General features: G+C 40.5%; 1 protein-coding gene across 1 annotated transcript in view; it reads right to left on the reverse strand.

Annotated features, from left to right (window-relative positions):
* Positions 1-231: 231 nt before the first annotated feature.
* Positions 232-24,660, reverse strand: part of DNAJC6 (DnaJ heat shock protein family (Hsp40) member C6) — a 96,097-nt gene continuing 71,668 nt past the window's right edge. Inside the window, exons 12-19 of the mRNA XM_024764759.1 lie at positions 23,121-23,555; positions 20,220-20,354; positions 16,106-16,174; positions 15,015-15,134; positions 8,558-8,821; positions 6,288-6,430; positions 4,116-4,292; positions 232-2,571 (exon numbers count right to left, since the gene is read on the reverse strand). Coding sequence (XP_024620527.1) covers positions 2,470-2,571; positions 4,116-4,292; positions 6,288-6,430; positions 8,558-8,821; positions 15,015-15,134; positions 16,106-16,174; positions 20,220-20,354; positions 23,121-23,555 — 1,445 coding nt within the window. The 3' untranslated portion in view covers positions 232-2,469. The remainder of the gene's footprint in view (positions 2,572-4,115; positions 4,293-6,287; positions 6,431-8,557; positions 8,822-15,014; positions 15,135-16,105; positions 16,175-20,219; positions 20,355-23,120; positions 23,556-24,660) is intronic.

The following is a 24,660-nucleotide window of genomic DNA, read 5'->3' on the forward strand; positions in this document are numbered from 1 at the left end:
GGGTGGTTGAAGTATAAACCAAGAAGCCCTGTCAGATCATGTTTTGGTGCAAATGTATTATATGCTTTTCATATTCTTTCTCCATAACTTTTCTTAAAAGTGAATCAGAAGGTATGATTCAAGCTTGTCATCGTATTCCCATGAGTGCAAATATAACTTACATTTCTACAAATATTTTTGAGCCTTTTAATATACATTACAAATATTTTAGACCAATCACATTTTGTTGGTGTAACATATTTACAAAACAAAAAATATATTACAATAAATATGAACGAAACAGTGAATCTGATCAACAACGAGCTCTGTCACAACCAGGTATTTAAAAGGAATGCGAAAACCTGTTGGTCTGCATATGTTAAGAGTTTTGAGATGAATAGGGGTCCAGAATTATAATGTATCCAGAAAAGAGATAGGGAACATCCCAAATTTAAGTTAGGTAAGATTCTTTCTCATTGCTAATTACATAATGTTTAATGATGTTTTAAACTGTGAACATTGATGAATTATCCAAACATGATACAAAGCTAATATAGTTCTATCATTTCAAAATGTATGTGACATTCACATAATATCCTTTTAATTATTATCATTATATACTGTAGTTCACACAATATCTACAAATGTGAATGAGAAAAAAGAGTCACAGCAACATGTCTCACATTCCAGTTTTAAATAAGACAAGCACATACTGCATCAAACATTATTTTATGTTAATAAATAACACCTAGTTTTTTATGGTTACTTTGAACAGTTTACAGCTGTATTTTTAAAAAGAGAACATTTTAGGCGAGTTTCACATTGTCAGCAAAAGGTAAAATAAATAATGAATCTTTGTAACAAAAAAAAGAAAGAAAGGAAAGGAAAGGAAGAAAGAAAGGAAGGAAGGGAGGGAGGGAGGAAGGAAGGAAGAAAAGGAGAAAGAGGGAAGAGAAAGAACGAGAGAGTTGTATATAGAACATAAAGTATTTTTGACATGCTGCTTTTCTGGTACAGTCTGCCACAAGAAAATGAAAATAGAAACAAAAAAATGATTGTCTTTTAAAAACAAGTTTTGAAAGCTTTCTACCATACTGAGCACGAACCTTTTAAGACTAGAATGGAGATCTTTTTTGCCATCTGCTTTGCATATATATCCTCTGCACACTGTGTGTGTGCACACCCAAAGAGATCTACTAAAGTCACAGGATAACAACAACTGCTTGCCCCTTAAAATGAGAAACAGCCAAAACACTGAACTGAAATCCAACCAGTCTGAAGTCTGCAAAGGTTTCAGCCTTGCTTTACTTTCACAGATGTCCCTGTGTGACTGTTGTTCCTGTGGACCCCCAGCAACTTTTCAAACAATAAACCCCACTGTAATAATCCAAGGGGTCCAATTTCATCAGGTGGGAAAAGGAACCTGGTTCCTCAAAAAGCCAGTCCTGACAAGCCATCGGACTCAGTCTGAAGGGAGCTCGGCTCTCTCTCTGCAACTGCCCCTGTCTGGTTACTAGTGGTTAGTGTTGTCGTCTATTCTCTTCCCACAGCTACTCACAAACCCGGAGGACACGGGGGTCCATACTACACATCCTTCCTGATCGACTGTGAATGCGCCAAACTGCTTCACAACCTGCTCCCAGCAAAGAGCATTTTCTCTGCTAAGCAAAAGGAAAAGCATTAAGCCTAATAGCAAAACAGAAGTTTCTTTCCAATCAGGTTGTTGTTATGGTATTAAGACTTTTTGTTCAAGCATCCAGTTTTCTAAAGGGAAAAGAAGGTAGCAGCCCAACTTTCTGACCAGGAATACAGATTTCTACACTCTCAGAGTCCCTATTTTCCTTTAGCCAGCATTTTCACGAAATTTTAGCTTATCCAGGAAGTGCTGGTAGTAATCACTGGATTATAATATAATCACTTCTCACATAATTCAGGTTCTTTTACATCTGTCAGTCCTCTTGACCAAAAGAAGTATACAGTATTATGCTAGAGACCATAGTAAATTTCCACTGAAAAAATTACTTGGTGCTTATGTTCCTGGAGTCTATGTAAAGCCATTGCTCAAACTATATCTTTCCAAGAAAATATGAAAACCATTTAAGTCCACCATGTAATCTTATTATTAGAACTTTTGCTCATCGTCCTATCCTCAGACATTGAGATGGGTGCTATGCCTTTGGTGGCCTCTATTTTCCATTCCCCCACAAAACGCTGAGTAGGCTCCCCAAAGGGCAGGCTGGAATGCTGTAAAACTCTGCAAGCTCATAGGACTAAAAGTTCCTCTCCTGCTTTGGACCTTTTATGGGGGGGATCTGAGAAAACAAACATCCACATTCCTTATCAATGAGGAATTAATTTACGAGTAACTTAACAGTTAAGTACTGGATACACGTTGCTGGAGTTTTTTGGTTCACCTGTGAAAACCTCAGAACTGTGACACACACTAAGCATTAGCACAGGTCTGCAGCAGAGATGGGAAAAGCTCATACATTAATACAAGGGCTTTTGGCCTTGATTTTCAAATTCAGACCAGGCATCATTGAGCTCCATGAAAATCATCTTTGCATATTGTTCATAAGGTTGCCCAGTAGCCTATAGAGAAAAAAAAAACACACACACATTAGATACCACAGACCGAAGTTTTATTTCTATTAAATTTTTCACTGCTAATATGTGGGCTCTAAGGAATTGAAATGTTTCTCTATTAGGCCATTTCTCTTTTTACAGCCCCATCTACATGCCCTTAATTACTATGACCTCCCCAGAAAGCCCTCCCCCTAGGGATTCACATTTGGTAGTAGTGATCAGTCACTGAGTAGGTAACAGAGAAGTTACTGGGCAGCACAAAATGTATCTCCATTTCCAGAATTATCTATCAAATGACAAAGGTTCATGACTGCCTATCTCCAAATGATTAGCTATATTTTGAAAAACACATTTCCCCATTTCTTTTTTTTAATAAATTTATTTATTTATTTATTTTTGGCGGTGTTGGGTCTTTGTTGCTGTGCGTGGGCCTTCTCTAGTTGCGGTGAATGGAGGCTACTCTTCCTTGCGGTGCTCAGGCTTCTCATTGCGGTGGCTTCTCTTGTTACGGTTGTGGAACATGGGTTCTAGGTGCACGGGCTTCAGTAGTTGTGGCACAGGGGCTCAGTAGTTATGGCTCACGGGCTCTAGAGCACAGGCTCAGTAGCTGTGCCTCAGGGGCTTAGTTGCTCCACAGCATGTGGGATCTTCCCGGACCAGGGATCAAACCCGTGTCCCCTGCATTGGCAGGCGGATTCTTAACCACTGTGCCACGAGGGAAGTCCCCATTTTCCCATTTCTAAAAAAAGTTCTTGGAGACCCATAACATAGGCATATAGTTTGTGAATTTTTCTGGGCTGTTTCCTTCTCTTTGATTCACTGAAACACATTATTTCTTTAATACTATCCAGATTAGTCACAAAAAGTGTGGAGAGATGAAAATCAAATATATCAAATTCAAGTACGTGTTCCCAAGCAGGACTTCAGTCACAGCCTCACATCATAGGACTGGTATCCTCAGTCCACAAGACAGCAAGGGACCCAATTCTGTCAGGGAGGTTTCTGTGTATTATGGTGATCTCAACTGTGCCATCCAGGAGCTGAAGTTTCTGACAATGTGCAGCACGTACATGTGTACGTACTTCAGTGAAAACATAAACTGGCATAAATCAATATAGTGAAACGTTTAGTTCCATTTTGAGTATTTTGTTAATTCTCACCAAGTTTGCCAACTACGTTCTAAAGCTTTTTCACTTTATAATCCTGGCTAAATATCCTTCTGTATCTCTAAAGGAGAACATTTTCCTGTCCGGGTCTTAGCCCACCCGTAAGTCAAGACACAGTTTGTACCTGTTCCCTGAAAATTAGTCAGTGGTGAACCTTACACCTAAGGAAGGCCCCCATTCCATTATTTGTAATATATTATTTGATTCCTTTTCTTCTGTCTCATAAAGTGTAACTATTTGTTTAAATACCTTTTTTGAGCCCATGGGATTTATTTTATATAAATGGTCTAAGCAACAAGCTGAAAGTATGCTGCTTTGACGCATACTTGTAAACGAACGACAGGAGGCCCAGACGCGCGGTGGGGGTGAGCAAGTTGTACTCACTTTATCTGGATGTACCACCAGCACAGCCTTCCTGTACACCTTCTTCACCTGCTCTGGTGTGACCAGGTCTGCCATGCCAACTGGTTTCCACTTAGTCTCCCCAGCCCACAGCATGGTATGCATCGTGGACAGAAGGGCTCTGATATTTCTCTCTTTGCCTTCAATCCATTCCAGAATCTGTAAACACACGGGCAATTAAGAGATCCAAATGCTCTCGAGTCCAGAGTGTCTCCACTGTGACTCTGGAAACCCCTCCTGCTCCAGCAACGTCGAGTACCTGCATACTCCAACCTGCCCTCTACCTGCTTTTCTTCCTCCACCCCCGACCTCGTCTTTCTGGTTAACTCTTCATCATCCTTCAAGAGCCTGCTCAGGAATTTCATATTGCTCTGCCTTTGAGAGTCTGAATACCTTCCTTCTTCTCTGGCCCCCCCTGAGTTAATTACTCACTCCTAAAGTATAAACTCCATGAGTGCCCACACCATGTCTGTCTGGGTCCCTGCTATCTGCTCCATCTAGTAGAGTGACACAGAGACACTAAAAAAAAAATCCCTTGGAAAAAAGAACAAATTTCTCCGGGCTAACTTTTAAACATGCTTCTATCATAATATGTGTGACACTTTATTGTAATCATGTGTTTGTCTTTCCCTGCCACTCGGCAGACCTGTTTGAGGAAAGGTAGTGTTTTTTACATATCACTGTAACTCAGAAATCAAATAGTATGCCTGGCATGGAATAGAGCTCAAAAAGGTTTGTTAAATGAATACATTTAGTCATTCATTCCAACTATGAGCATTCATAGTTTGAATCTTCATAGTTCGAACAAATGAGATGATTAAATTGAAGGGTTTGTAACAATGCATCAGCATTTAGCACATAACAGAAGCTCAGTCAAGGTAAATGATGGCTACTCTCCCAAACGATTTAATACCCCATACCAACTAAATAACCAAGCATGGTTTAAAAGACATAAATGACTTCCTTTTATAGAAAACTGTCAGAGTTTACCTAATGAACAAAGGTTCTTGAGATGGAGCACAAGGTTTTTGGAAGGAATATAAAACCTTTTGGACGTTGTATGAAGTGCAAAGCAAATACAAACAAAGGATCCTATATTGTACTCCAAATAGTATCTGTACATCTTCAACAAACGTTCATATCTGTAGGGAAATTATGGCAAAGAACAGTAGTATATTTTTTCAAAATGTGTGACATTGACTAGCTGTACCACTCCTGATTTTGGAGTAACAGATTAGACCCTCATCTTCCAGGCTGCTACAGGGTCAGTATATTTCGTCATGTGGAAATTCAGCCTCTCTGTCTGTGAAGAGCAGTCCACTTGTCTTGATCTTCACAAACTCTTTCACTATCTCACACCATTCATCAATATAACCACCCTTTTGTTCCCAAATTAACCATCATCCACGATAACATCCTCAGCTATAAATTAATGTCTCCGTTTTCTTATCTATGAAATAAGGGCGTCACTGGTTTGCAAACTTTAAAAGAAAAGAAAATAATAGGGAAACATTCTCCTTCCCCAAATAGAATCTTACCTAGACTTCCAAGAATCAAAAACAGATAAAAGCAGAAATGCTCTGGTTAAAAGTAGAGGGAAGCAGTGGGGAAGCCAAGGACCTCACCTCCCTCAGCCTTCCTCCCTGCCACCTTCCCAAACCTCCAGATGTAACGTTACAGGAGTGAGTAATTCCAGGTACATCAGTATTTCCCTCTCTGTCAGCAAAGAAGAGATCCTGAGGGCTTCAGTTGATCTGGTCTAATATAAAGCTCTCAGAGCAGAAATAGAGAACATAAATAATGCATTCTTCTTACCTCCAAATCATAATGACTTACCTACAGATCAGAATGCCATCTGAACAATAAGATCACCTCCTAAAGAGTGCTATTGCTTATTTGAAAATGTAAACAAAGAAAATCTATACTACCATACCATGGAATAAAGTGCATTTTATTAAAGAAACGAAACAGCATACACAGTACTCCCCGAAAGTACTTTGCTATTAAAGGACACAGCTGTACTCAAATCACAGCTATAGGAACCAAATGAAATAAAGTGGATGCTAAAAACCTAACACGGCACCTTCTATAGGTTAGTCCCACACTGACATCTCCACACACATAATAATCACCCTGGGTCAGAGGCTCACTTACCTTTAATTTCTCAGGATCCATCTCCTTAGCCATTTCCTCCTTTCTCATCTCAGCTATTGTTCGAGGGCCCTTTTTGTCTTTGTGAGCATTGAAACCTTGACCAGAGAGTAGGTCTTCAAAGTCAGCTGCTTTTTGTTTCCCTTCTGCAACATAATATTTTAAAAATTATTATGATTTTTACTCTGAAACATAATATCATATCATTATGTCACAACACTTGGTCTTCAAGGTGCTTTCACATGCACTAAGCCCTTAATTCTCTCAATTACCCTGTCATGTCCATTTTACAGATGAGGAAAGTAAAGTCTGGAGAACTTAAGAGATCATTCAGAATCATACACCATGTCCATGGCAAAGCTTGGACTCGGGGCGGGATTGCTAGATTAAGTCTAATTCCATAATTCCATATCCACTGTTCCATCTTTTTATAGATGAGGATATTCATGATTCTACCCCCTGCTCCCTCCCCCACGCCCCCCAGGCCCGTCACACAACTAGTTAGTATCAGTGATGGGACCAAAACCTGGGTTTTGGTACTTGAAATCCATGCACGCCACTGCTTTCCTGCCCACACTCAGCTGACACTTTTAGTCCATCACAGTGCTCTTTTTACCAAGTCTGGTTTTAGCCTCACAATCTTTATCAGTCTGTTTGGAAAAGCAGCCTAGCATAGCAGCAAAGAGCAAAGACCCTGCAGACAAACTCTCCAGGTTTGAATTCCAGCTCTGCCCGTATTAGCGATGTGACCTTGGGGCAAGTTCCTTGCCATCTCCATGCCTCAATTTCCTCATTTGTCAGCCAGGCATGGTGTGCTTAGAACAGTGCCTGGCTATTTCAATGTTTGCTGTTAAAACAAAACAGAACCAAAACACAGGAGTACACGCAGTCCACGCCCTTCAACCAAAGCTGGTGTTGGAATTGAAACCCACTTGCCAGCTCTATACCGTAAGGCATTCTGAACGGACACTGTCATACGCACACACTAAAATGTGAGTGCTCTAGACTAGGGATTTTGTCTGTCTTGTTCGCTGCGTATCCCCAATGTTTTCTACACTGAAGACGCTCCATAAATATTTGCTGATTGAAGACATTCGCCCCACATCTACTCAAAATAAAAACGGAGGGGAAGCCAGGTGACTCTATGGAATTATCCAGGAATATCCACTGCTAACTAAAGAACAAACATGATGTTGTATTCCCAATAAGAGGGTCCCTGTCACGTTAGCATTGTGAGAAGTCACCTGGGTCACATCCAGTAGAGTGTGGCGGTGAAGAGCAGGGGCTCTAGAGCCACACTGTCCTGGTTCAGATCTTGGCTGTGTCACTTACGAGCTGTATGGACTTAGGAAATTATTGGCCTCTGTCTACAACATGGGGTTGGTTTGGGAAGATTATATTAAATAATATGCAAAAACTGCACAGAATAGCACCTGATGTATAATAAGCATTCAATAAGTGTCAGCTACAGCTACCAGAAAAAGTAGAAGAATTTCATTTTCCATGTTCCATAGGAAGGCCTGTTTCCTTATCATGTCCCTAAACGTTTCATTCTTAGGTATAATCAAATCAACTGAAATGTAAAATATACCATAACAGGCCTTTTAGCAAACTCGAGTTTAACCATCCCTGCTATCCAAAATATATTATTTTTCACTCGCTATCAAGAATCCCATTTGAAAAAGGAAGAATCCCATCCAGGGTATCCTCCAGCCTTAGCTGTTGGGCTATTTTGTGTTCTTGTAACTTTCTTCTCAGAAGAGAGGAAAAAACCATCACAGGAAACCCAATGATCTCAGGAACACCCCCCAACCAGAGGATAATCAAGACCAAACGTCCAAGATACGTCCACTCCTCTAAATGCGGTCCAAGAGCAAACGTGAACACAGTGCTTGAAAGGTTCCCAACCTTCCTCTTCTACCCTCTCTTCCAAAGGAATGACAGCTTCAAGATGCAACCACGCCTCTACTCACATCCATTCAATACCCATTTAGTGCCTACTACATGCCAGGCACTCTGCTAGGTGCTAATGACAATGAGGCGTTGGTCTCAGTGTGGAGAGAGACAGACAGGTGAGCCAGCACTCACAAAGCGATCTGTGTCAGGAGCCTGTAAAACCTGGAGCTCCAGGCACCACCCTGGTGTAGGGATCGTGCTCTGTCTCTACAATTCAAAGATTGCCTCAGAAACTACCAGAATTGCTTTCTATCTCCTTCTTCAGACATATATACATTTAGGTACTCTATAGCCAGTCTCCATACCGTCATCCTTACCCAAGTTAGCTGCTCCTTTCCCACGTTCGTTCTGGCCCCCAGGCACAGATGAGAAGCTCACGTTGTAGTTGGGTCGGTTCTGGGGAGAGGAGTGGGGCATGCTGGACTGTGGCTTAGACTGTGTCTGCTGCCAGCTGTAGCCACTTCCCTGCTGCCACCCTCCACCCATAGGCTGGGGAGATGCTTTCTGTGGCGAGCTGAGAGGTGGAAATCCTCCACCCAATCCAGTTGGTGTGGAGGGTTTGCTGGCAAATGAAGAACCACCTACAGAACAAATTAAAAAAACAACAAAAAAAGGAGAGAGCGAGAAAGAAGGTAATGCTATTTTGAGTAGCCTCTAATTCCTGTGTCTCAAGTTACTGTTTACAGTGACTTCAGTGGAACTTCCCTTGACTGGTGGCACAATTAGCCTTCCTAATAGTTAAATAAATTGCAGTCATATATTTCCTTTAATCCCCACAATGACATTTTTAGGTATGTATTAATAGCCCCATTTTTTCTTTGGATGAACAAACTATAGCTCAGAGTAGTTAAGTGACTTTCTCAAAGTCACACAGCCAGAAGGTGGCAGAACTGGGACTTCAGTCCAAGTCTTTAACTCCAAGCCAGAAGAGCCCTGGCTCTTCCACTACGCCATCCCAGCCCTCCTTCTCACCCTCTCAGCAGACTCTACTTCACTGGAGTAAAAACTATCAAACGACAAGAACAGGGAATAAAACAAAATACATTCACTCATGAAGGTGCTACTTAAACTTCAATGAGCAGGATTATTCATGGTCTGTTATAAATACAAGCATGGTTAGTGCCCATGAGTAAACCAAGAGATTTTGAAATTTCATAAATAGGTTTCAATTTCACACTACTTGCATTTCAGTGCAGGAGAGTAAACACAGCTAACACTCTGACAGCCTTGAATAGGGCAAAGAATCTTATTTGAGCTTTAAGAAATATTACTTTGTGCTGGGAATTTAAGTAGAATCCTGATTCTGTAACTCCTAACTTTTAAGCACTCACTGCATATATGCTGGGCTTTTTCTAAAATATGAAGACCAGTTGTAGCTCATGTTTCAAGAGGTAAAATGAGAAGCTGAAATATGGTGACCTACAGGGACCCTTTCAGGCACCAATTCCAAAACAACAGTGATAATAAAGTAACATTTGTATAGCTCTTCAGAAATTATAAAACATGTTTCTAAATATTACTGCCTTCAATCTACATAACACCCTTCAGAAGTAGGTAGTATTACTAGCCCCACTTCATTTATTTATTTTTCTTTCTTTGTCAAAATTACCATTTACAAATTATTTATTTATTTATTTATTTATTTGTGGTACGCGGGCCTCTCACTGTTGTGGCCTCTCCCGTTGCGGAGCACAGCCTCCGGATGCGCAGGCTCAGCGGCCATGGCTCACGGGCCCAGCCGCTCTGCGGCATGTGGGATCTTCCCGGACCGGGACACGAACCCACATCCCCTGCATCAGCAGGTGGACTCTCAACCACTGTGCCGCCAGGGAAGCCCAATTTTTAAAATTTTTATACAATTTTTAATGGTTACTTTCCATTTAGTTATTACAAAATATTGGCTCTATTCCCTGTGTTGTACAATACATCCTTGAGCCTGTCTTACACCCAGTAGTTTGTACCTCCCACTTCCCCACCCCTATATTGCCCTTCCCCTACTCCCCAACACTGGCAATGCCTAGTTTATTCTCTATATCTGTGAATCTGCTTCTTTTCTGTCATATTCACTAGTTCGTTGTATTTTTTAGGTTCCACGTATAAGTGATATCATACAGTATTTGTCTTTCTCTGTCTGACTTATTTCGCTTAGCATAATGCCCTCCGAGTCCATCCATGTTGCTACAAATGGCAAAATTTTGTTCTTTTTTATGGGTGAGTAGTATTCCATGATATATATATATATGCCACATCTTCTTTATCCATTCATCTGTTGATGGACCCTTGGTTGCTTCCATATCTTGGCAATTGTAAATAATGCTGCTATGAACATTGGGGTGCATGTATCTTTTCAAATTAGTGTTTTTGTTTTTTTCAGATATATACCCAGGAGTGGAATTGCTGGGTCATATTGTGGCCTCTCCCGTTGGAGAGAGTTTTTTGAGAAATGTCCATACTGTTTTCCACAGTCTGGCCCCACTTTAAAGATGAGGAAAGCAAGGCTCAGGGAGGTATACTGATATGCTCATGATCACACAGCTAGTTAATGGAGCTGGGACTTGACTATGGGCTTCCTATCTCCACATGTTATGCTCATTTCCTGCAGCCATAATCCCTAATCCCTCCCTAAATCTTGGAGTCTTTCACTACAACTCATCCCTTACTTACAGTGTCTTCTTTATATAGATACTGTTCCTCTGCTCTGATCTGGGCTCCTCTTTCCTTTCCTACGAGGAATGTTGTGTTATGACCATCGGACCCAGAGTCACTCTGAGTTTGAGTCTCTGCTCTGTTGCTCACTCGTGCGTTCATTCTTGTATGCACTTATTCACTCATTCGTTCATAGAGTCATTCATCAGTATCTGTTGAGCATTACTAAGTACCAGACACTGTGCACTGGGAATACAGCTGAAAAACATCTACAGAGAATCCTTGCTCTTCTGCAGTTCAGTGAAAAACTCATCTCCTTGACCTCAATTTCGTCACCTGTGAAATCAGAACTATGTCTAAGTCACAGGTATATCATGAAGGCACAATGGCTACGTGAAAGTTCTTCACGATCCCTGAGTTAAGCGAATAAGAGACGTTATTTTAAAATAATGCAATTTCATATGCCCAGCATGCACGAGGACACCATAAGGGCTCAATAAATACTTGGTAATAGGAAAAAGTAATGACAGGGTTATATTCTGCAGGTAGGCATTGCTGTCAGTGTCTAACTCAGAACATGAAGCCCCTCTTTGTGAGCCCCTGGGCCCTTTCTGCCAACAGTGCATCAACATATACCTTAGGCTGGGTTTGCATTCTGCACTGGGAGTTCATTTTATATTTTAACGATGCTTACTATCTTCTTTCCGAGTATATATATGTTTATCATTTAAAAATTCAATAACACAGAAAGACCTGAAGAACTTAAAAAATACTCCCATATTCCCGCCACACTGTCATTTATTTGTTCATTTACAGAACACTATCGAGCATCTTCTCCACGCCAGGCTGCAGACACAGTGGTGAGCAGGCAGATGCTGACTCTGCTCTCAAGCTGCTCATCAACACTGTAGGACTTTCTGATGTCTACCCTTCCAGAATATTTTCTGCCCATGGTTAGCAATTCTAATTTTCAACGCCACTGAAGCGGAGAGCTGACAGAAATACAAAGCAGTAGCTAAACCCAGAGGCCGCTGCAATCCTCATTAAAAGCAAAAGCAGTGGTCGTCAAACTTGGCTGTGCATTAGACTCACTTGGGGAGCTTTAAAAACTGTTTATAACCAAGCCACAGCCAAACCAATTAAATCAGAATATCTATGGGAAGAACTACAGTGTTTGCATCAGAACTGTTCAATGTGAAAATACCTAAAGGAGAAGGATACTACCTTTTTTTAAAAAAATTGCAGCTATATAATTTGGAAGTTTAATTTTTACTCTAAAGCAATTACCCAGGAGTCAAAATTCTAATGTGTGGTGCTTGTTCATATAGCTGTTCACTGTATAGCTTCAGGAAAGTCACTTACCTTTCCTAAGCTATGTGAGTTGAAAAATGGGGAAATTTAGGAAACTAGTTTCCCCAGCAGTTTTTAAGAATTACTGCATTTTAAAAACAACAAAGAACTCTTGAACTCCTCCTGGTAGGTATGCTGTTGCAGTGATATGGACGCAGCTATTCTGAAACTATTTTTGTTGTCTATTAATGTTGAGATCCAAGGAAACGGAAGATACACATATGGAATGGGGGAAAGTAAGGAAGAACCCTGTGGTAGTGGATGGAATTATATATTGATATATGTATTTATATCCACTCATCACCTATCTCCATCTCCTGAAAGGCAGAGCAATGACACCCACCCCCGTACCAAAAAACATACTTAGAACAGATTCTGGTTTCTAAGTACCACTCCCCACAAAAAGGAATGAGGATTCTTGGAAATGCCTGATTCCAGGACTGGGGTGTAAAAAGTTCAAGATAAGCCTAGAACATCTTGTGCCATAAAGAAAGAAAGTTCTCAAAAATGATGGAATCAAGTGAAAAAGATATAGAAGCCAGAACAAAGGAGCTTTCACAAACTAAATGCGGGACAATGTAAACATTAAATAATGACAATAATAGATGATAACCAACTGAGTCCAAAAAGAATCCACTAGTCTGTTATGATGTGAGAGAGGGAGGGAGTCAGAAAGGAAGGGGGGAGGGGATGGAGAGAGAGGAGATTCTGCCTTAGAGTGAAATGCTAATTAATATACATAGAAAGAAGGACAGAATCAGACAATCACAATTCTGCAGATATCACGGTAATGCCTGCTTTAGGCAAGAATCACTAATGAATGCTAAAATGCTAAAATGAATGCTTCCCATTCCAAAACCTCCTGGGTAAAAGTCAGATGGAGAACAGGATATTCTCAAATAGAACAGTCTCAAGTTATCTCCCCAGATTACTCATTAATTACTATAGGGAAAAATGGTAACTTTATGGTGAAGAAACCTGGCAGACATCACCTTAACCAAGTGATCAAAGTTAACAAATCGAGACGTTCTCAACTGGCCTGTACCCTTCAAGTATCGATGTCACGAAAGGCTGAGGAATGATTCTAGGTTAAAGGTGTCTAAAAGGACATGACAACCAGATGCAAGACACGATGCTGGAGTTTTTAAAAGAACTTCCTATAAAGGTCACCTCTTCAGAGAGGCCTTCCCTAACCACTTGACATCTAAGATAACACCCCAGCCCATGCCCTACTCGCCATCACTTTCTGCCTTATTTTTTTCACAGCACTCTGCACCGGGCTTATAGTGCAAACTCCAGACCTAGCCTTCATGGTGTTGAAACCTTGTGATTTGGGCAAGTTACTTAAACTTTTGTGTCCATGTTTCTTCATTTAAAAATGAGGACTATAACGGTTCCTACTTCAAAACATTATTGGCAAGATTAAATGAAATGATACGTGTAAAGCACTTAAAATAGAGCCTGGCACTCAGTAAAACCTCCAAATAAACATTAATTGTTTTTATTACTTGACATTATATTATATATTTATTCATTTAGTATTTGTTTCCCCTTCTAGAATACAAGCCTTACGAAGGCAGGAATTTTGTTCTGGTTTCGTTAGTTTGGTTGGTTGGTTTTTACTAAAGGAGTGTTAGCACGTAGAAGGCACTTAGTAAATAGTTGTGGGATGAATAAATGGGTAAAAAAATAAACAGTGGATAAGATTTTATTTGAAGTAGAACTTTGCCTGTTATATATGATGTTATTATTCTAAAATGTGAAGTTTATTTTAAGATATAAAAAAGAGAAATAATTTTGAGAGTTCTTAAAAGGAAAAAAGGTCTAAAGGGTGTACAAGAAAAGGTCAAGATTCTGACATAACTACTGGCGCAAAATAAAAAGGTAGTCACGTTCTCATTCTCTGCAGACAATTTGGTTCTAAATGCCTCAGGAGGGCTTTCAGAGAAACTAAACTATCAACGTGCCTCACTTAATCCTTCGTGTGAGGGCTGCCTCACCTTTATTTAACAACTCTGTACTGCCCAGAGAAGGAAGGAGGAAGAAAAGGTTTCAGAACACACTAGTCCAATGAACTACTCCTTGAAGAAAGGTTCCTTGGTGAAATAGTTTGAGAACCCTGCAAACTGTATTCCCCTATTGGGAAGCATTACCATGAGCACCGATTCTCAGAAGTTTTTGCAGTAACCCAAATCCACCGAACCCAGTGTTTCCAAAATTACTTCCTCATGAAACACTTATTTTATAACAATAATTAACATATGATGAAAAACAGTTTGGATATACTATAAAGAGAGTCTATTTTCTGTATGGAATTTTAGAAACTGACCCGAGAGCACTGTCGCCAATGGAGAGAAGAAGGGTACAGTACGGGGATCTCACTAGCAACTTCACAGTAAGGCCTATGCACAGCTGGCCCTACTTGGCACAAATCTATCTGACCAGCCTCATGTCTCAGTGTTTTTCTACACATTCATTACTTTTGCTGCAGCCAAACTCTATTGTCAGATGCTCCTGGAAGTTCTAACTTTATTTATGCTACTACTTCAAAATGAGTCATTAGAGAAACGGATTAATAGGGGTTAGTTCCAACCCAATATTTGAAGCCTGTTTCCTTTTCTTAAAAGTCAATCTCGGGTTTTAGAGTATAGCTTAAAAATACACATGATTTTAGATCCTAGGTAACAATACCAGCTTATTTTAACACCAGAGATTTAGATTTGAGGCTTGGTAGCCATAAGTAAATGTTATTTGTATCTTAACCTGCTACATTTATACCTAATGTCCCAAGGTCGGCAAAAGGATCCAGAGTCCGGGGTTTGTTTTGATGGGTGGGAGTACCATGCAACGAGCCTGTTGGGCTGGTGGCAGCTGACTTGCTTCCCATTCCAAAACCTCCTGAAAAAAATAATAAGGTCATTGAAAATGAGTTAGTTGTCCAAGGCTGAATTCTGAAATTCAGAAATCCAGAGCTACTGCTCACCTTGTCTCTGAAGGCAAATTAGGACAGGGTTTGCAAATGTGTTAGGAGTTGCTAGACTTATTTCCCTGACTACTATGTGAGTAGCGGCCTGGAGCATACATCATTTCCTGGCCATCCCTGCAAACTACTACGTCTAGCATTTATCTCACATGTCACCTGACTTCATTCTTTCCTATGGGATTTGGAGTCAGGCCTGAATTCCGGTTCTGCCACTTCCTGGCTGAGTGACCTTTGACATGTTGCTTAACTTCAATATTTTCTCATTGGTTAGATAAAGAAACAGCAACTGCTTTAGAAGGTTCTGTGATAAACGTATAGCGCGCGCGTGTGTGTGTGTGTGTGTGTAACTTGCACAGCATCAGGAACACAATCACACAAGATGGCTCTCAAGAAATACAATACTAGCCATCAGAAAGAATTTATTTATTATAGGCAAATCCAGCCCGAAAACAAGTCCTTTGTGAAGAAAGAAAACCATTCAGATTATGCAACACCTACTCTATGCCAGAAAATCTCACATAAGTTATTTCACTTAACTGTGTGGAACGAGAAATAGGAACCCCATTTTACAGACAAGAAAACTGAAGTTAAGACTTGTAAAAAATCCAAGAGCTTCTAAACGGTTGAGTTAGATATAAACCCAGACTTGTCTAACTCAATTTATTGTCAAGGCATTTAGCAAATGAGACTTAGACAAGTCAAATACCATATAACATGCAGCACACCGTGCCATCAAGGGCAACGTGAAAAGCTCCGCCAGACCGTGAGCCTTCAGGAACGTTCTTAGGTGGGCTTAACACTCTGTACGTACTCACCTCATCTTGGGTAAAGGATTATGCTTCGGCAACCGGTTAAATGTGTACAAAATTAAACTGCTGACCGTTACCTGGTTTAGTATGCCAGTCCCAACCTCCTGAAACATCTGGCTGAATGTTCACAGCAGGTGTACTAGAAGCTGCAAATGAGAAGAAAAAGAATCAGGACAACATAGCTCGGAATCCACTTTTCTGTTATACACTACCAAACGTAAGGTAGATAGCTAGTGGGAAGCAGCCGCATAGCACAGGGAGATCAGCTCGGTGCTTTGTGACCACCTAGAGGGGTGGGAGAGGGACGGTGGGAGGGAGGGAGATGCAAGAGGGAAGAGATATGGGAACAGGTGTATATGTATGGCTGATTCGCTTTGTTATGGAGCAGAAACTAACACACCATTGTAAAGCAATTATACTCCAATAAAGATGTTAAAAAAAAAAAATCTACTTTTCTGAATTCACACAGGAAAATGCTCTCCGTCTCATGAGGCCTCATGACCTGTCCAGGTCCCAGGTGATTCAACTCCCCCTCTGAGCAATCCCCACATTCTGCAACACTGTTATTTTGTGCCGTCATCTATGGTTACTTACATGAGCACCGGTAGAAGCCATAAACTGTCTCTGTTCCTTCTTTGGCTCACTTTTATTTTACCTCATAACTACACTTTGAGTTATAACGGTGCATATGTCTGTCTCCAATAAACTGTGAGTTTCTGTGAACTGTGTAACTGTGAAAATTATCTTATTCATCCTTGTGTGTCCCATCTCTACACTTAACACAAAGTCGGCTGGCAATTAAAAATAGTGAAATGAAACTTAAACTCAATTTGCCTTGAATTGGCATTAACAAAGTGTACGAGAGGCACGGGCAACTTAGAACTGAAATTTTGTTTTCTCCTCCGCTGTGACATGAATGGAGAATGATGAGTCAATCAGAACATGTACTGGGGACTGACTAGATACCACCCACCATGCTGGTGTCAGGTATGTATATACTGTCACTCAAAAAAAAACTCACTGCAGCTTCAAAATAGATCATTCTGACCCTTCTCGAAGTTCCAAATGTAGAATTTAAAAGAAATGTTCGGCTAAAGAGAATGGATATATTAGAGGAGTACACACTGGTAGAGTAAGTTTTTTTCTACATCTATAAAATTCAAATAAGAAATAGGATGCCATAAGACAGAACTTCTTTCTAAGACTCTTCTAGGTTCTGTTCACTAAATCAGTGAGTACAACACAAATACTAAAATAACTTTGCAAGTAGGATTTAAGATACAACACACACTCCCCCACCGCCACCAAAAGGATCATCAAAGGACCAAGATTAGCTTTACCAAGCCTTACATTTACCTGTTTTGTTTGCTTAGTACGAACCAAGACATTGTGTACCTTCCCATCATTGAGTTAAATAGAACACGCCATTATCAAAAATAACAGTTCTTCCCTTTTAGTTCTCCCCTTCCCTTTTTCCATAGTAATCCATGAAAACTGAGGTAGAAATTAGACAATTTTACTAACATTTGCTCTTTGATTTCCTGTAAACTCTAACCTTAGTCTTACATCTTAACTAGGATGCAGAACTAGGAATTAGTACTTCAACCTTATTACTAATCAAACCCTCAAATCCTTACCACCTACCACACATAAGGCACCACACTAGAGAACAGAGAGCTTAAGGACACAGTACCTCTCCTTAAGAAACTTAAAATCTGCCGGAGAGAAAGGAATAAACAAATGAACCAGTAATTACCCAATATTTTAAACTTCTATTTTGCCTTTTAGTGTGGTTACTTGTTTAGTTTTTCTTCTCAAATTGTGCCCCAAATGATTAATCTCTTCAGAGTAGATATTCAATAAATATTTGTAAAACTCAAAGGCAATATTTCTTGATTCTCAGAAGAGACTGACGGTGCCTTGTAGAAATCCAAGGTGGGCAATCTGACCTCCCAAAATGACACCTGAGTCTCACCTGTATATGAAGAGGATGCTACTGACCCACTAACAGTGGAGTAATTCCCTTCTCATCAAGGATAGTGGAAAATTCTTTCACTCACTAGCATGGCACAGATCAAAATAAGAAGTGTAGCCACAAAACGAAGGAGTGCTAACTGTCTGAAACTGAGTTATAAACGTCTTCTAACATGCTCACAAGACAGAACTGAGTCCACTACTGCCATGCCAAAGTATGAACATCCATACCCATGGGACATAAAAGGTAGTACTCATATGAAAACAGTAAATTCAAAGTATTAAAGTCAGGAAAATATATAACCTTACTAACATCATTATGCATCGAAGAGACTTAGATAGGAAAAAGTTACAATTCATTTTATATTTATATATTATATGGAAAGACAGATAGATAAAACCTACTGTGTGCCAACTCTTCTAGGCACTACAGAAACATTCATAAACAAAACGAACAAAAATCCCTGCCTTTGTGAGCTCATGTTCTAGTGGGGAGAGAAAGACAACAAAAATATACAACACATAAGTAAATTATTGAGTATATTAAAGTTGGCAAGTACAATGGAAAGGAAAATGCAGAGAAGCAGGAGGATGGGTTTTAATGTGAAATGGGGCAGTCAGAGTAAACCCCTTCGAGAAGCTGAGAGCTGAGTAAAGACCAAAGAGCTGAAGGAATTAGCTATGCCAATGTCTTGGAAAGAAGGGACACCCAGTGCGACAACAGAGAGGCCAGTGTGGCTGGAATGGAGTGAGCAAGAGGGAGAGAATGGGAAAGGAGGTCACAGCCCTGGGGGCTAGAGCACAAAGGGCCTACATAGGCCATTTCAAGGACTTTGGCTTCCATGCTGATTGAGGCACGGAGATTTTGAGCAATGACGTAACCTACACTTCAAATAAGTGAACAAAAACAACAGCTTTAATCTATCTGCCTGCGTCTTGCCTCTCAGGGTAGCCAACTTCCAATCGGGAGATTCTTTTAAGTGGGCACTACTCAAAGGTCCGAGGTGAATTTCTTGTATGTTGTCCTGTGGACCCACTTCAAATAGTTTGAGATTTACGACCAACAGGAAATCACCCGTAAAGGTTGTTCTTGGACTGCTTTCTCCTTTTCGGTCGTTACAGTTCGACCAGTGTTGCACAACTCATCTTCCTTTCGCATTTGCATGGCTTCCATGAAGTCAAGCTGATGACTGGACCGCATTCTCCAAGGGAACTCAGGGTGCCTTCAACAACAAATACATCGTCCTCTAGGTTGAGGCCAATGATGTTCAATATCCCTCAACAACAGGAATGAGCTTCAGTTTTCCAGCTCAAAGTCATCTGTCCTTCACTGAAGAGCTTTGGTTTTAATCAGTGTTACCTAAGTGATACCTTTTCGCTCTTACAAATGGATGTGATTATGATTCTTTCTACACAACCTAAGCCTCTAACCCAGAAATATAATGTGGGCCATGTATAATTTAAAACTTTTCTAGTAGTGACATTAAGAAAGGTAAAAAGACACTAGGTAAAATTAATTTTAACAAAATATTTTATTTAACCCAATATATTCAAAAAATTATATCAAGTGACAAATATAAAAATATTAATAAGATATTCTACTTTTTTTTGTACTGAGTTTTGAAATCTGGTATGCACTTTACACTTAAATCAGACTGGCCACATCTCCAGTGCTCAAAAGCCACGTGTGGTTAGTGGCTTCATATTAGAGCTAGTCTAATATACCAGGATATTGTATTCTAAACTGTTCTGTGGAATACTAATTTTGTGAAATGCTCATCATATCACCTTTTATTAACCTAGGACTCATTTTTTCACATTTCAAAGACTTCAACTAGTATGCACCTTCCAATCAACTAAAAGTGGCAGTGTTTTTTTTCTTTCTTAATAGTACATAAAACAAAGATATGTGCTACAATTAATGATGTCCTATAATTCTGTGCATGTAGCTCTAATGTAAAAAAAAAAAATTCCAAATTAAATTTTAGGAAAGCTGAGTAAAACAAAGTTAAGTAGACTTCTTTACTGTAAAATATCTCAGAGCTTTTAATATGTTAATATGAACTGTTAATTTTCAAAAGAGAGATGCATTATGTAGCTTTCCAAAAAAACAAAAACCAGAAAAACCCCACCTACAGGGTGCTTTTATATCTGAGCACCTCCTGTTATCTGTGGAAAACCATGCTCTACTGAACACAATATAAAATACTTCCTTACCATGCACTGTAGGTGAAGGGCTTCTTGTAGGCTGAAGAAAGGGGTCACTGGAAGCACTGGCTGTATTCAGAAAAGAACCCAGCAAATCCTGACCTGATGGTTTAGCAGGTGCTCCAAATGGGTCAAAGGTGGCACCTAGAAAACAAGAGGAGAAAGGTATTTCTTTGTCCTATGAGTTCACCCATTCAACAACTACTGAAGAGCTGTCACTCTTACAAGGCTGTAGGCCAAATACTTGAAAAATCAGGATGATGCCTGCCTCACAGGCTGTTCTACAGACCCATCCTATCCTTATAACTTCCTCCAGGGTTAACAATGGATCCCAAGGATTTCTGACCACACATGAATAATCCCTTTTTTGTGGACAAAGGAGAACTCTGGATTTACCTGTTGGATGAACCATAAATACTATAAGCAAGGGCCCCCTTGGGCCTTCGGGCGTCTTAATAACATAAAATAAGTCAGCCAAGCTTACAGACTAATAGATGAGTGGGTGAAACAATGCCTGGACCATAGGAGATACCCAATGAATGTACTGTGCTCATATTCAGTGAATTCGTGGACCAAAACCAGGCGAGGGGCCCTGCTATTAAGGTGAACAATAGAAAACCTCATTGACCAGGTTCTGTTTAGTTTTGTTTGTGTTCTTAGTGGTCTCTGGCTCACTGAAAGTTAAAAAGGGAAGAAACTGAGCATGACAAAAACTGAACTCTTATCATACCTTGTCCTGTGAAGCTAAAATATTTCTGAAGCATTGCCTGTCAACAACTTGCCAGAAACTAGATGCAGATGTAGTGAAATGAGAAAAAGTCTGTGAATGAACCAAGGATACTAGAACAAAGTGGCAGCTGAGGTTTCTAGCAAAAATGCAATAATATTGATACTGTATCATTTCTTCAGGGTTTACCGTTGTCTTTCATAAAGAATACCTCAGCTGATCCTTAATATCTCCCTGTCAGATAGAAGCGATATTATCTTCATTCCACAGACAACAAAACTGAGATTCAGAGAGCCAAGTTTCTCGCCCAATGTCAAGCAAATGATAAGCCTGGACTCATGTTCAAGTCTTCTGACTCCAAATTCCAGGAATTTCCCAAAGGCATCTCACATTCCTCACAGGTGTGAAGTGAATGTGATGAAAACCACGCAGAGTGGCACGTATATAATTGGGCTTTAATTTCTCATTATTGGTCAAGGGACAAAATTCCCTTTAGCTCCCTGTAGTAAGATGTCACTTCCTAATTTGTAAGTATCCAGCTAATGGGCTCTTCCTGGAGTGAGAGTGACCTATTCTAGGAATACACAACTAGAATCAAACAAGTTAATGAATAAATTCCACTCTCAAAACCCAGGTAGGATGTATGAGTTAACACGTGCTCAGCTGTGACGTCACTGGCGTGATGCTCTCCTAATATCTGCTGGGTAGCAGATGAGCCTGTGTAGCAGCAATGAATCAATGACATGTCAGGCACTCTGTTACACGATGTATATCCCTTACCTCATTTAATACTTACAAAACTTTATCCCTTCTATAAAATGAGGATACTGAGATTTATAGAGTAACTGTAAGAGGACATTGGGTTAATTCTTCTACACCTAAGTTTGAAGTCAACCAGTAGAGGAAGCTAAAATCTTTTCACTATTACTTGGTATACTTTTAATATCAACTTATGTTAAATTAGCAACATTCTCTAATAACTAAAAGTGAACTTCCCAACACAAGAGCTAAAATTTAGTCTTTACAACAATGCTGATAGGTAAGTATTTCCCCATTTTACAGCTAAGAAGATTAAGGTTTTTTAATAAGCCTACACAAACAGGTAAGTGTCAGTCCTGACATTCAAATCCAAGCCTTTAACTCTGGACTCAGTGTTCTTTCTACTTCCTCTTGGAGGACAGAATACCTGAGGTCCAGATCTGGATTGGCACTAATCAGCTGTGTATCCTTTGACAAGTCAATTAATACAGCTGGCCTCAATTTCATTGTCTATAACCTGAGGCACAGATTTAACTCATGTCTGAAAGGTCCCCTCTAGATCTGACTCTGGAACATAACTACCTGCCTGGGACTATGATGAATTAAATCAGTGGAAGTCACATAAGGTACATGGTCTTAAAAACATGACCGTTGAGTACTATGCTACCTTGGATCCTGGGGACTTCTTTTCCTGACAGAGCTTTTGTTCACTGTGGTGAGTAAGAACTGCTGAAGGGTAGAGGAAATAGCCTGGGATTCAGGGCACCTGGCTTCACACTGTGGCTCCATCAATAACTAATGTAGGAACGTGAGCCTCAGCATCTGCAGTCCATGATTCTGAAACTCACTCATGTAAAGAATGACTCCAGCTGAACCACCATAAATCAAGACCAGCCCAAAGCCTTCTGAGAAGTGAAGGATGATCCTGGGGAAGCAAGTTCCTAAAGGTTACCACATGCCTGGAGAGTGGAGACACTCCTCTTTCCTCTTCCTAATGTGATGTCATCTTGGTTAATGGGGGATGATAACAAGGGCAGCTAGTTCTTTAGAAGCTATAATGGACCTCTGCTTACCCAACTCTACTGTCTTGCCAATGTTAAAGAATTGTGGGTGACCAGTCACAGAAAGGGTTGAGTCTGTGGCAACGAGCAGAGTGAAGCTGACTGAGCCTCACGGGGCTCAGACTCTGTATCTGGCACCAACTGCTCTGCTCTGCTAGCTGTGCTGCTGGCAGCAGTCCTACCAAAATGGACAATATTTCTATTTCCTCTTGTGGTCCCCACTGAGATGAAGATACAGACCTTTTGGGGACTACTAGGGAGATCAGAGAAGTCTAGATTATTAGGAAAGTTCGATTCCACCTGCTTGGCCCCAAAGTTATAATTCAACACTGAGAGGTACAGCGCAACATGAAAAAAAATTACCTTCTCCTACTCTCAGTGTTGGAGACGCAGAGGTGGAGGCGGTGGACCGGCGCGGTGTTGACTGGGTAGATGTAGGTCCACTCGGATGAAACACGTCGTCCACCCCTGACTGTCCGGCCCGGGCAGGGCCAGCTGCACCTCCACCCCCAAACAGGTCACTCAGAAGTTCGGAATTGGTGGGAGGAGCCGCCGGTGAAGAGAAGTTCTTACTCACTGCAGACCCTTCTAGACCCAGAAGGTCCACGTCCTCAGTGGGTGGAGGGGCAGCCGGCTCCTGCTGCTTTTTGCTGGGCTTCCTGGCTCCATGAGGTTTGTCGCCATTGGCATTGCCATGTGGGCTGGAAAGGGTCAGAAGTTCATCATCCGACTGCTCACTTTCCTGATTCACTAGGGCAGCGTGGTCCTCCTCACAGAATGATTTCTCCGATTTCTGATCTAAGGAAGGCCATTATGCCAGGAAACAGTTAGTTACCAGCCACAGCATTATTGCTTTTTGTTAGAGTCTATGTACATAACTTCAGAAAGAGAAGCCTGAAAAACACACAATGCTTTTAGACCCTTACCAATGGAAAACCTGGATGTATTTCACATTACATTCAATGACTACTTGTTGAGCATCTGAGAGGTAGTATAGCATAGGAGTGAAGAGCAAGAACTCTAGAATCAGGCTGAGTTTGAATCTCATCTCTGCTACTTACTGGCTCTGTGACACTGAGAAAGTGACTTTACTTCTCTGCGCCTTGGTTTTCTCCTCAGCAAAATGGGAGTAATAAATAGAACCTAGCTCACATTGACTATTGTGAAAATTACATGAGATGATATATGGAAAGTGCTCAGATCAATAGGAAGTAGTACTTAAGTGGTTTTTATTATTTTTTAAAATTACTATTATCATCATCATCATCTTCTTTTTCCCAGCACTATGCTCGGTGCTTTGAAAAAAACATTATATCCTAGTCCTCTGCTGCCTCCTCTCACTTTTTCTTCTCCATGTGGCCTGCAGCCAAAAGCAAGGTCTTTCTCCCACAGTCTGGAGCAGAAGTGAAGCCCACACCTAATAAGTGAATAGAGGGAACGGCTCTGCTTAGGATGGTCCTTACACCAACCTAGGAGGAGATACTTTCTGCGTAAAATGGGGCCTCTTCTGGGGAAGGAATGGAGAGGCTGATGAGTGACTTTCCAGGCCCTCCTTGAAACAGATCCCTCTTTCGAACTTTGTTATCTACTGTCAGATGGATCCACGTTCCAAATCAAGTACAGATCCACATCCCTCATCCCCAATTCTGAAATGCAAAAAGCTATGAAAAAGGAAAGGTTTCCCTAAACTGGTGGAAAAATCTGACTGGGACTGACATGAAAGTTATTTATAGTCTTCATTGATTTCACCCAGGGTTATGAGTTATGTTTCACTACAGACATTTTAACATGTTTGATAACACACTGTCTGAGATGCCACTGGGGGTTCTAAGTAATATGCAGTTTATGTACCGTATCATCTTTCCAACTTGCAAAGAATTCTGCATTCCTAAACCCGTCTGGC

This window comes from Neophocaena asiaeorientalis, unplaced genomic scaffold, assembly GCF_003031525.2.
Source record: "Neophocaena asiaeorientalis asiaeorientalis breed wild unplaced genomic scaffold, Neophocaena_asiaeorientalis_V1.1 scaffold135, whole genome shotgun sequence".
Lineage (NCBI taxonomy): Eukaryota > Metazoa > Chordata > Mammalia > Artiodactyla > Phocoenidae > Neophocaena > Neophocaena asiaeorientalis.